Raw genomic sequence first — 14,041 nt, forward strand, 5'->3', positions numbered from 1 at the left:
CGCGCGAACCCAGCTGACCGTCCGTCCCTTTGCCTGTCGCAGGTGGGTCCGCGTGACCGTGCTCCGCGGCTGCGTGGGCTGCAGGACCGTGGCGGTGCCGGCGACCGCTACCGGGCGGGACCTCAAGGAGCGCATCTTCGCTGAGACCAGCTTTCCGGTGGCGGAGCAGCGACTGTGGCGCGGAGACAGGGAGGTAGGTCAGCGCCAGGCCTGCCTTCTTAGATGGGCGCAGTCGCCTACTGGCGGCAGGAAATTCACCGGCTCCTGTCTGTCACGGAAGACTGATGCTCAGATGAGTCAATAGAGCTTTGTAAAGAGTTGGAGCAGAATGGCTGGAGCGTGGTTGTGGGTTGTAGGTTTTGGTTTGTTTTTGTTTTGTTTTGTTTTTTGACTTTTTTTTTCTTTTGCACTTACAATTTCCACATTTGTGAATCTTAACTGCCTAAAACGAAGACACGTATTTTGATGGGCATTGTGAACCAGGGAGTTTTTAAAATTCACAGACATCACCATTGATAGAACGGGACCATCATTTATATTTTTCAGTTTCTAAGTTTAACAAGAATGGTGTTTTTAAAATAGCCAATTCTGGAGCCCTTCCCACTCTCTTTGTGGTCCTGGGACTGAGACCTATGGCTTTGCATGTGCTAAGCAAATTCTCTACACTAATTTCTTTGAATCACAGAAATTTACAACTGAAAAGGGTCTTCAGACATAACTTAATCCCCAAAATGTTATTTTGAGGAGAAAACCTGAAACTTCTGAAGTGCTAATGAACGGCTTAGTCTACCAATACTTAGGAAAATGAGAACATTTTTACATGTTCAATTGTATTCTTAAATGATGGGGCAGACGCTACAGTTTTCTTGAAAGGGAAGCTTAAGCTTTATTGGGAATGATCCTGTTCTCTAATTTTAGTATCTTTCCTTTCTTATGTGATAAACATCATCGTTTCCAGGCCTTAAAAAGTCAAATAAAATCACAGGAGTTACTTGAGTGTCATGGATGGCGTTTCTAGTTGGGTTTCCATACTGCTTAATTCAGAGCCCTCCAGGGTGGTCCTGGCTTTTTATCCACTGGGTAGCTTTTCTGGTTTCCTGCACATTAGACAGATCTCTGGTGACCTGCTCTCAGGCACCTCTACAGACGGGTCATTTCTTATCATATTCCCCAGGGGTGTTTGCTGACTCGAAGACATTGGCTTGCCCCAGGAGTTGAGGCAGACCTGCAGAGGAACACACTGTTATTGCTTTCTTTGTCTGTGACACCTTCATTCTTACCCGCCTTTATGGGTTTGCTCTTCTGTGTCTATTCCCACTTTACTCCTGGGTCTACTTTGTTGTCGTGTTCCCTAAATGCATATGGTAACATGACTCAGTTGTAGCTCTTGACACTGGAATAGTTTCTTACAGGTGCCTGTGCAGGACTCAGATTTGGGGTGGTTGAAGTGGTCATATTGTTTGGATTGGGTGGTTGGGAGGTGAAAGAGATCCAGGCCCATCACTGATCTGGTCTGAGGTCATGAGACTATGGCTGTGAAGGTGAAATTGAAAGCATGGGGACGTGAGAAGGCTCAGTGCTGTGCCAGCCTGGCAATTGAACTTAATGCTGGAGCCCACGTGACAGTGGAAGGAGAAAGCCTTCTCTAAGACTTGTTCTCTGACCTTCACAGGTGTGCCCTCATCATATACCCATAACACAGTATGCACACCACACACACACACAACCACACAACCACACACACATATCAGACACAATACACACATACACCACACATATACATACATACATAACACACACACATAACCACACACATACACACACCAGATATACACATACACATACCATGCACACACCACACATATGCACGCATATCAGATACAACACACATATACATATACACAATCCACACACACTACACACATACCATACATACACACCACACATGCACAGACACCACACACATACACACACCACACACACATACACACACCACACACACATATCAGACACAACACACACATATACATACAAACACATACCACACATACTACAAACATACCATACATACACACCATGCATGCACACACATACCACACACCACACACACACCACACATACCACACACACACACACCACCACCACCAACAACAACAGCACCAACACCAACACCACAAACTACAAATAAGCAAATGAAGGGATATACAGGGCACTTTGTAAAGGACAGAATTGTGGCAGTTGGTGCCACATGGACCTAAAGGAAGGAGCGAGGAAGTAAACTAAGGCAGAAGGCTTTATAGGCATGTTTGCAAGCCTGGAACCAGACCAGGAGAGCAAGGGTTTCTTAGCAGATGACAGAGGCAGCTCATTCTGGAACAAGTGTGGCAGTCAGTTTGCTTTTAGATGTGGTTCAGCTGATGGTGAGACACAGAAGGAATTAGGAAAATGCATATAACGGAGAAGTGGGTGACCCAGATCCTGCTTGCCACCACCATGTACATGTAACTGGGGCCAAATTCATGTGTCAGAATTGCTTTCCCATTTGAAAGTCTGGTCACTGCTAAGGTCTGTGACTGTAAGGACTGAAAGTCAGCTCACAACTGCAGATGGATTCAGAAAGAGAGGTCAGGGCTAGAGATAGGTCGTGGCTGATGCTTAGCAGTTCTCCCTTTCTGTATCTGGGGAGTGTGTGGGAAGAGCATCACTGAGCTCCTGGGCCCTGTTCTATGATCTCCACACCCTGCTGAGCTTCAGCCGCTGTGCTCTGTGGCCTCTTCACCTACCACCTCATTTAATGCTCTGAAGAAACAGGGTGTCGGCATTCTCTTCTCAGGCGGACTTTCCCCTCTTTACCTCTCAGTCCCTGCTGCTTAGGACTTTCTAGATTGACATTATTAAATTCTGAATAGTTTAGTGTGAGAGGCAGATGATAATAGATAGTAGATGGAGATTTAGCTTTTCTCTTTTAATTCATCACAAGTGTGTCATGTCCCTCCCCGACCCCCCAGATTTTGACTCTTGAGCATCTCCCTGTGTCATTGATATTTTTTAAAAAAAAAAAGAGGTGTTGGGTGATCTGCTGAACAGTTATATTATCATACTGTTTAATAGAGTCACTGTTTGGTAGTAATTGAAATGCCTATCTCCGAGGTTTGTAAGGGAGAATGAGGCTGGCTGGCGAGACGAAGCTTCTAATGATTTGATACTCGTTTTCAAAACATTGAGACGGGCACTTTGAATAGAAGGTACATTGCATCTGGGGGGAATAGGTGCATTTTCTTTCCTTGGTTGCAGTATCCAGAAGAGAAGGGAAGAGAGCCTATACAAACCCCCAAATCTTGGCACACTCCATAAGAGCTAGTGCTGCTGAGGATGTCTTACAGCCAGCTTGCTTTTTAGGCATCTCACTGCCCTGTGATAGATAGCAACAGAGATTATAGTCTACCAGATTGTTAAGTGTTTGACCTCAGTTAATACACTTATTTTAGGTATTAGTTTCTTGTAGTTGATTCTCTTTAAAACCTGAAAACGTCATAGGTTTCCTTCTTTTGTATTTTCTGCCATTTTTTTCTCCCAGCACACCTTAGTGATCCCAAATTGGACTAATGAGCCCTGGTTTATGTATTACTTCCTTTGTAATTAGATGGTTAATTGACCAGTGGAATGATCACCCATGATGACGTAATGGATATCTTCTTGTTTGCATTTAATACGTATGTGTAACCTAAGTATATAACCCAGACAATGTTCCATTTACTTTTGTTGGTTATGCCTGTTATAAGGAGCTTATCTTTCTTTAGGTAATAAGCTGGGGAGCTTTTTTTCACCCAATATTTCTTTATTAGTATCCATCTAAAGTGTATATAGCTTGGCTGGTCAGTATTCATTGTTGTGTGATATTTTGCCATGCAAATATATCACAACATTTGGTTTATTTCTAAGTTGGCTTTTGTTTTGCTTGTTGTTGTCATTGTTGTTGTTTTGTTAGTGGCAGTCAGTATTCCCACCTACGTTTCTTTGAGCACTCGTGTAAGGCATGCACTAGTTTTCACAGGATAGTTCTCAGGGCCGGCAGGTGTATGATGTGACCCTGCTGTATAACCAAGGACATACAGAAAGTAAGGAGACCAAGTGGGAGCTGGTTATTAAAGCCCGGGAGCCGCGGAGCAGCTGATGCTGGGAGTGGAGAAACGCAGGTTAGGCTGGAGAGACTGGAGGGTATGCACTTGGGCTAGAAGTAGCTGCAGAGGCGCTCTGGGGAGAGATGGTCCCCTGAGGTGCCTGTAGGTGGTGACACTATTGGTTGGAGAGTTGGTCCCCTGAGGTGCCTGTAGGTGGTGACACTATTGGTTGGAGAGATGGTCCCCTGAGGTGCCTGTAGGTGGTGACACTATTGGTTGGAGAGATGGTCCCCTGAGGTGCCTGTAGGTGGTGACACTATTGGTTGGAGAGATGGTCCCCTGAGGTGCCTGTAGGTGGTGACACTATTGGTTGGAGAGATGGTCCTCTGAGGTGCCTGTAGGTGGTGACACTATTGGTTGGAGAGATGGTCCTCTGAGGTGCCTGTAGGTGGTGACACTATTGGTTGAAGTGTGAAATAAAGATGAGGGTGCTAGAGGTTTAGAAAGCTGTGAGCTCACCTTTTCCAGGTCGAGTTTTTAAAGTACCCACCTTTTTTGGGGACAGGAAGACAAACACTGAGGCATGTTTCAGGCATGTTTACAGCTTACTCCCATCCTTTTAGGGGCATATATGGTAATGATTTCCAAAGGGAATGTCTAGGAACACAATTTTATGGGATATCTCTGAAAATAAATGAAAAATGTATTGCTATTTTAGGAAAATTCCATATAGATTAATCCCAAGAAAATTGCCATGCATATTAATATGCCAAAATTTTATCCTCTGATCTGTTGCAGTTTCCTGGAGCAATGCTGCATACCAAATACACATTGGTATCTTTGATTAAAAAGATGTTTGTGTTAACATCTTTTACATATTTGAAAATGAGAATTTGGGATGATTTGGGCTGGGGGTGTAGATCAATGGCAGAATACTTGCCTAGCATGTGAAAGAGAGGGTGGGAAGAAAGGAAGGGGGTGAATTATATGATAGAAGAGAAATAGACTTGTTTATATTTGTAATTATTTAAAGAAAAATTCTAACTTAATTATTCCATAAAGATTTTAGCTAGCATTCTATTCTGCCCTCTGTAATGTTCCCATGAGGGCAACTTATTTCTTGGTAAGGATAGTTAATATTACTTGAATGAAAAACATTTGAGAAAGTTTTGAAGTGATAGTATTAATGTTATTGAGAGACCAGATTTTTGGGTTCAGACCCCCATCTTAGAAAACCTGACCTAAGTTTAAACTCAAGTAAACTAACAGGCCAGTACCTAGCTTCAGTTTCCAGGTTACCCCCCACTAAAACCTGAGCCTAGCTTAAGTTTCCAGGCTACCCCCCAACAAGACCTGCATCTCCAGGTTATGCCCCCAACAAATCCAGCATCTAACACCAGTTTCCGGTTATTCCTCAACAAATCTGCACCTCCAGGTTACAGCCCCCACCGCCCCACCCCTGCCTAAGAAGCACCAGTCAGGAGGGAAGCAGAAGTTAAGTTTATGGTTTGGCTCCCAGCACCAGCCAGTTATGCTAAAGGCCACAGTAGCACCCCAATTAGATGCTTGCCACTCTAGAAACACTCACCCCTCGCTTGCCATTGTCTATAAAACCTTGTTCCGATGAGTGTTCAGGGCTTTTCTTCACCAGAACCATCCTGTGGGTCAGCGGTGAGTTAAGCCCAAGCTGGAGCTTTTAAGTAAATACCCTGTGTGATTGCATCAGATCGGCTCCTGATGTGTGATGGCATCAGATTGGCTCCTGGTTGGTCTTCTGTGGCTCACAAACACTTCCTTGGCACTACATTATGTTGCATCTTACACATTTTCTGTTCTCTTTTTCAGATACCTGATTGGATCAAGATTGGAGACCTGACTTCTAAAACCTGTCATCTTTTTGTAAACCTTCAATCAAAAGGCTTAAAGGGGGGAGGTATAATATTGATTTTACCTGAAGTATATGCCACAATTTAGTCCATTAAAGATTTTTATTTTAATGCAGAAACAGAGGGGAGAATAGTGGCCACCAAGAACTGGGAGGAGGGTGAAATTTAGAGGTGTTGGTCCGAGAAGATGAAATTTCAGCTTTATAAAACAGATGAGATCTGGAGATCTGCTGCACAGTGGAGGGCCCAGTTCTGACCAGTGTTAGTGCTGTAATGTATACTGAAGAGCTTGCTAAGGAGAGTGGAGCATGATGTGCATGCTTGTAATCTCAGTACATAGGAGGCAGAGGCAGGAGGATCTTTTGAGGCCAGACTAGGCTACCTAGCAAGATCCTATTTCAAAACAATCAAGCAAACAAAGTTATTAAATTGTGAAGAAGGAACATCTTAAATGCTTTTCCACAAAAGGAATAAAGTCAAAACTAAAGGGAGTTGGGAGAAACATTTGGAGGTGATTGATAAGGTATGGTGGTGATGATAATGATGTTTGATAGTTTCGTGGTCGTAGATAGTGACCTCCAAGTTCATGCATTAAGTATTTGTATCTTTTTGTAGACACTTCAGTAAAGTAGCCTGGACTAAAGGCTTTATATTAAACATGAAATGAGAGCATACGACAGAATGCAGGAAGGGGCTGCCCAAGCCAGAAGGAAATGGTGGCTGTAGCTAGTTTTGTGATGAGAGAAATCTGTTGACATAGTCTTGCTCAGTCTTGGTCTCGGTGATGATTATGTCAAAATTATACAAAGTTGTACAGGTTGAGAATTCCTAATGCAGAAATCTAAAAATAGACCAAAGGCATCTAATGCCAACAACGAAAAGTTCACTGTGTGACCTCATGACAGTTTATAGTAAAAACACAGGCACACTAAAAATTTTATATAGATTACCCTCAGGCAATATATCTAAATATATATATACTAAATATACATGGATTTCTTCTTTGGCCTTGGATTACATCCATAAGATACTTTATTAATTAGTGCAAATATTCTGAATCCTAAAGAATGGGATACTCTGGTCCAGCCTATGGTGATGGTTACTTTGTCTAATCACTTTATTATTTTTTATTTATAGGCAGATCTTAAATTTTTCTTGTTCTTAAGGAATATTTTCTCCATCCTCCTCTTTACATCTTCCTGCCACCTATCTGAGGATGGCCTGGCCAGCCGGGGTGGAACAGTGCAGGCAGGACTTAGTTCTTAACCTGGTCAGTCATTGAACAGCAGAGCCATCAGAGTATCAGTTACATTTGAGAGTAATAAGAATGTGACAATAAGTGACATTATTCCTGACTTGTTTTTTGTCTCAGGAGCAATACACAGCACCAGTTATTTAATCACCTTAAAAAATAGCAGCACCTTTACCCCTCTGACCCGGTGCTTGCTGTTGAATTACCCGTTTGTGAAGGTATGCCTTGGAAAAAGCTTTAGAAACCTAATGTGTCAGCAGCTACTGTCGTGAGACTCCATACCACTGAGTTGCCTTTACTTTCCATTGAGTTGGTCCTAGGATTCTGCGGTGCCATACCCGAAACCATGCGACAGAACCAAGTCACACACAGGACGAATGCCATGAAATCCTATTTTTCTAAGTCTTGTAAAATATATCCTGCATTTTAGGTCGATTTGGTCAAACAACTCCACCACTTGTTGATTTTCTCAAGGATATTTTAAGAAGATATCCAGAAGGAGGACAGATCCTTAAGGTAGGAGATCTGATGGAGTCCTGTGGGCTTTACCTTCAGAGCGAAGCACTTAAGAGTTTGCATCTGGTCTAGACTTGATTGTATTGCCTTGCCTGCATGGCCACAGTGCATAGCTGATGGGGGTAGAAATGAGAATACAGTTGGTGTGAAGGGAGGAGGGTTTGTGAGTACAGGGCCACACTAGGCTGCTGCATACTCACTCCCTTTAAACACAGTGTCCTCTAGGAATGCTCTTGTAGAGCAGTGAGCCCTGGGCATGCACCAGCTGTCAATCAAATAACCAACCAATAGTTCAGCAGCCTAATACCAGTCCATGGAGAGGTCAGGAACATATGCTTGTTTCGTCTCTGGATTTAGAGGCTGTTTTGTGAGAGAGTTTACTTTAATAGGGTAATTATTTATTTATGTCTATGTTACATATGATCATAATATTTTTCCTCCAAGATGGAGTGGAATTCTCTTTGTGGTCCCGGTTGGCCTCAAATTCATAATGCTTCTGCTTCAGTCTCAGTGCTGGGTTATGGACATGGCTCGGGATATATTCTTTAAATATGAATATACTTATTAATAGGAAAATTTAAACATCCACAAAAAAGGCAATGAAAGAAGATTTTGTGGAAATTAGGTTTGGTGTTCAGTAAGAACCCTCCTTAGTGAGCTGGGGCAGTAGGTGAGTTATTCTGTACCCTCCTTGTTATGCTCATCTTCAGTGTTTTAGCCCTTATTTCTCTTCCAGCTTAGCAGTGTTTTTAGGTCTAGTAGCTCATGTTGTCATGCTGAGACAGGCACAAAGGCTGTGTGGCGGGGACTGGCTTAAGGGATACTGGACTAGCTTCTTCAGTGGGACTTTCAGAATGGCAGCCAGTGGCTTTCAGGATAGTGCTTGTAGAAGGCTAGTTTGAAAGCTATTTTTTTTCTATTGGTTGCTAGAGAAATGAAGGATATGATTATGGAGTTGTCGTGGGGCTGGGGAGGACCGTGTGGGATGATCCACATGGATTCAGAGTGAGGATTCAGTTGTTGGCTACAGGAGTTGGGTCAGAAGTGAGTGAGTGATGTGCCAGGACTCCTGTGGTTGGCCTCCTTTGCTCTTTTTGTGATGTTTTTATTGTAGCCAGTTCTGTAGCATCTCTAATCCTTGGGTATTTAGTGCTAGGCTCAGCGGCATTTCTCAGAATTGCCTGTAGCTTAGCCTCCACCTTCTATGGTGTTTGCTAAAGTGGGTCCAGATTTTCAGGGACTTGCTGCTTCCTGGAATCCATAGATGTGACCCCTAAGGGTTACACCTTGGAGGAGCTCGTTATATAGAGATATCTCTACTTGTTGTATGGCCTGTGATTGGGGGCTGGGGCCTGGAACTTAGTGTTTTATCTTCAGATTTCTTAAACCCTGCTTCCTATAATGCACATAAGGCATGAAGACAAACTCCTTTTATTGTTTGTAAGCTAACATAGTATTCTACCAATCATTTAGTTCTTATTGTCCACCCATCGTATTAGCATATTGTTCATTTTTTAAAGACTTCCTTGGACTGAATGCAAAGGAAAGGGATCTAAGCCATTAAAGCACCTATGAGAAATGGCAGCTGTGTGAATAGCAGCCATAGCGCCAGTGGATGTGTGGGTAGTTAGAGACGGTTCAGGTGAGTTTATTCAGGGTTAGACATATGGCTGCTGGCTGGCCCAAACACTCCATCTTCTGGGACTCAAACCCAGAGCCTCTCATATGCTAGCCGAGCCCTGTGCCCTCGAGCTATACTGAAGCACCCACAAGGCCTGTGGATGTACTTGGTGAACCTGAAAAGCCCAGACCCAGGCTGGCTGTTTAAGTCTCTTCTTCCTGAGTTCTTCGACATTTGTACTCTTCTAGAGGCTTTACCATTGGCATTGCTTTGATATCAGCTAAAGTGCTCTTTAATTTAGTGATTGCAAGGGTCCAGGGAAATAAAAAGGACTTTCCCTAAAGTCAGATGTTGATGAGTTTGATAATAGGAGGGGATATTTTGGGGGGATATGTGGACTTTTCTAGACACCCACATATCCATTTAAGGTGGTGGCCCTCAGTTTGCTTTATTCTAAGTAGGAGGCTATTCGGGAATTTACCATGTGATGATTTTTCCCCTACAGAACCTGTAGACAGGCTCTGGAGAATAAGTTAGGGGTGGCTCTCCAGAGTTCCATTCAAGTTTTGATGATTGTAGGTGTATCTCTATGGCTTGAACTTATTTCAGCCGTAGCTTGCTTCTAGTTGACAAGAATATTTTGTGTAGAAGTATTTGGGTGGTTAGGACTGAGAATTTTGTTGATATTCTTGCCCTTTCCTTTCTAGGTCACAGATGTCTAGGCACCCACCCATTCACCCATATCCAACAAGTGATCAATACTACTTTATGAATGGTTCTCAGTACTAAGATACTTTCTGCTTCAGGAGTGTCAGGCTGTCAAGAGTATTGCCTATTAAGGGTGCATGTAGACTCAAACTATTGAATATCCTTGTTTCTAGGAGATAAAAGGATTCTAAGACTCTTTTTAAAGTTTGGTAAACAATTGAGAACTAATGGTCTATTTTTGGAAGCTGTTTAAGCATAAGCTATCTCAGAATAATATGTATTGAACTTTGAATTAGAGTAGTCTCCTTTGAACAAAGGCTGTGGGTGGATATTTCGAACTTCCAGGATTTGTAGATAGAGGCTAAATGATAGCAGTTTCAAAGGCGATTTGCAGATGTGTTGCTGGGAAAGACTTCCCAACTCCCGTGTATGTAGGAGCTACTTTCAATAGGAATCTAACTAGGGCTTAACTTTACCCATGGAGAGACTGAGGTTTTCTTCTCTTTAATATACGTTTTAGATATTTTAGGTAAAACAAAGTTGAACAGTAGATTACTATATTAATGTCATTTTTGGTGTGTTTTATGGCTAGGAATTAATTCAGAATGCAGAAGATGCTGGGGCCACAGAGGTTAAATTTTTATATGATGAAACACAATATGGAACGGAGACTCTTTGGTCGAAAGATATGGCACAATATCAGGGTAAGAATAAATTGGAGTAAATTTTATCTTTTATACTAATGGTGATGTCTTTAAAATTAATTTATTTTTTACACTCCATCTTCCATCCCCCCCATCCACCCTCCAATTGCTCCATATCCTACACCTCCTTCCCCCGTCTCCACATGGATACCCCCACCCCCATACCTCACCTGACCTCTAAACTCCCTAGAGCCTCCATTCTCTTGAGGGTTAGGCATATCATTTCTGAATGAACACAGACCCAGAAGTCCTCTACTGTTATATGTGTTGGGGGCCTCATATCAGCTGGTGTATGCTGTCTGTCTGGTGGTCCAGTGTTTGAGAGATCTTGGGGATCCAGATTAATTGAGACTGCTGGTCTTCCTACAGAATCGCCCTTCTCCTCAGCTTCTTTCAGCCTCCCCTAATTCAGCAACAGGTCAGCTGCTTCTGTCCATTGGTTGGGTACAAATGGCTGCTTATGACTCTTTCAGCTTGTTGGGTCTTTCAGAGGGCAGTCATGATAGATCCCTTTTTGTGAGCGCTCCATAGCCTCAGTAATAGCGTGAGGCCTTGGATCAACTTCCCCTTGAGCTGGATCCCACTTTGGGCCTGTCGCTGGACCTTCTTTTCCTCAGGCTCCTCTCCATTTCCATCCCTGTAATTCTTTCAGACAGGAACAATTATGGGTCAGAGATTTGACTGTGGAATGGCAACCCCTTTCCTCACTTGATGCCCTGTCCACGTTGGAGGTGGGCTCTATAAGTTCCCTCTCCCTAACTGATGGTGATTTTTAATGATCTACAGCTATTTACTTAATAAACAGTGTAGTTATCGTTTGTACTTCTTGGCATGTTTAATTCAGGTGCTGAGCTTCTTCTCCTCTGCTTTTGGTGGGAAGATGTTTCTGCCAGTTGGTAGTATCCTTAGAGGAAAAAAGATTAAAATTAAATGGCTAGCAGTGTAATCACATAGCCTCCCATTCTTGTCACTCCACCTGTACTTTATATTATGAATAAGATAAAGGGCACTGCCTCTATATAAATATAATTTCTTCTGCATTTGGAGAGAAGCCCAGTCTTACGGCTGTGCTTTTGTGTCTTGTCTCCTGCTTTAGGGCTGCCCTTCTGCTGGGGGTGAGAGCATAGACTCACCAGGGGGAGGGAAGAAGGGTGGTGAGAGGGAAGTCATAAGGGAGCCGTTACCTGTAGATGCTTGCCAGCTTGCTCCCACTCTGAAGTGTGGGAAAATGTGAATGTAACTTAGCGCAGCTCTGAAATTGTCGGATGATTGTGAATACTTGCACATGGTGGACAGTAACTGAAAAAGAAGTCTTAGCTCATTTTCTTAGATATCGCCAAGAGAAGTTTAAGTGACAAGATGGTGTTTTGTGAAGGTGTCACCATTGTTATTGGATGTTTAGCACTTATTGCCATGGTTACTGTCATTCTGACATTTGTTTTAAGACCTGGCCATGGAACTTTGATCTGGAAAAAGAGATGTGTATATTGTGGTAATATCAGGAGGCTTGCACCCTGGTTCTGAGACCTGCCACCTTGCTGACTCTAGTGCCGTCCTCTAGAGACCAGCCTTTCAGTAGAGAGATGATTAGCCTGTTGTTCCTTGGCTCTAATTTTATTATTTAATGTAGCTCAGCAGTGATGCTCAGTTTGCATTCAGACTGTATCCTGGTCCTACCCAGCCCTACCCACTGCACAGCCCTACCCACTACACAGCTCCACAGGTGGTGACACACCGGGCACTCCCTCTGATCTCTGTGTTCTCCTGCTGAAAAACTAATGACAGAAAGGGAAATTGTTTTTCCCACTTACTCTTAGGAGGAAATGGGGGCCTTGGTGTGATGGGCTGTCCTTATGCCCCAGGAATTCTGTGCTCATTGCTCTGATGTGCTGTGCTGGTGAGGATATAGACCTCCTAGAAGCATTTCTTAAGGTTGTTTTTTTTTTTTGTTTTGTTTTGGTTTTGTTTTTTGCTTCCAGTCTTCATTAAAGAAAACATTGAAACAGCTGGGTATAGTGGTACATACTTTTAGTCCCAGCACTCAGGCTGGTGGATTCTGTGAGTTCAAAGCCAACATGATCTGTATAGTGAGTTCAGGGCCACCCAGACCTTCACATAGCATTTCAACATCGCACCACCACAACCACCACCACAAGATTGAAATGGTCCTCGCCTGGCTCAGGGATCACCTTACAAGAGGAGGTGGTGCTGGGTCCCCTGTAAGCCTCACAGCCAGCAGGGAGGTGGGAGGTAAAGAAAGAAGCTGGAGTCAGCACCACCTTGACAAGCTCTGGGCCTGAACTCTTGACCTCAGGGTGTACTTTCCTTACACATTTAAGCCCAGTAGAACTTTGGGAATGAAGACGTTTCCATGTGACTGTTAGCACAACAAAGCTTTAGTCACAGCTGCATAGAAACTTATAAACTGCAAAGTAGCAAAGCACCTGTAACCTTTACAGTACCCAGTGAGCTCTGTTGACTGATAAACAGTGCTCAGGGCAAGGGCCTATGGAGGAAGGATTTGTAATAAGCCCAGGACAGATTCTGTTGATGGAGAATGCACAGTACCTGGGGCCTCTTTCAGAAGGATGGGCTCTCTTTACTGAGAGACTAAGTTTAGGATTAGGGCCTAAACAATGCTCACGATACTGAGGGATTCAGGGAGGCTGGCTCCACAGCACAGCAAAAAGATCACTAGGTTGTTAGACAGCGCCTACACCAGCTTTCTGGGTGACCAGGGATCAGCCATGCTTCTTCCTTTGAAGTTTAATAAGTGTGGTTCTCCCAATTCTTTCTTAATCTGTGCCTTCTAGAGAAGTGAGAAGATTGTACTAGCCAGAGGCATACACGCATTTTCTGGACACGACAGGCATTCTTTTATAAACTGGTGGCAGCCATGAGTCCATGCACAAGCTCAAGCCTGGTAATCCGTGATAGAATGCAGAGGTAGGGAGTCCAGCCCCAGCTGAGGATCTGAGCACTCAGCTCTCCTGGTGACCCTTGGAGGGATGGCGACTGCCCCTCCCCTAGCGGTGCTCTGCTGCAGTACTGGTGACTCTGCTGGGCTTCCTAATTCCCTTCTAGAGAGCTTAAAGTTGTTTTCTAGATTATGGCAAGAATTTCACTCCTGGGCCTGTTCTGTGATATTTCCTTTTGTATCTGATATTTTTAGTGAAAAGGGAGTAGGCAGAAACATATAGTATTTGACTGATGCCATTTTATATTAGCTGTAG

General features: G+C 43.4%; 1 protein-coding gene across 9 annotated transcripts in view; it reads left to right on the forward strand.

Annotated features, from left to right (window-relative positions):
• Positions 1-14,041, forward strand: part of Sacs (sacsin) — a 102,273-nt gene that overhangs the window by 34,835 nt on the left and 53,397 nt on the right. For all 9 annotated transcript variants that reach the window (XM_030247881.1, XM_030247882.1, XM_006519226.2 and 6 more), the window contains 4 exons: positions 43-193; positions 5,967-6,054; positions 7,690-7,775; positions 10,697-10,808. In XM_030247881.1, coding sequence (XP_030103741.1) covers positions 43-193; positions 5,967-6,054; positions 7,690-7,775; positions 10,697-10,808 — 437 coding nt within the window. The remainder of the gene's footprint in view (positions 1-42; positions 194-5,966; positions 6,055-7,689; positions 7,776-10,696; positions 10,809-14,041) is intronic.

Source organism: Mus musculus, chromosome 14 (genome assembly GCF_000001635.26).
Source record: "Mus musculus strain C57BL/6J chromosome 14, GRCm38.p6 C57BL/6J".
Classification (NCBI taxonomy): domain Eukaryota; kingdom Metazoa; phylum Chordata; class Mammalia; order Rodentia; family Muridae; genus Mus; species Mus musculus.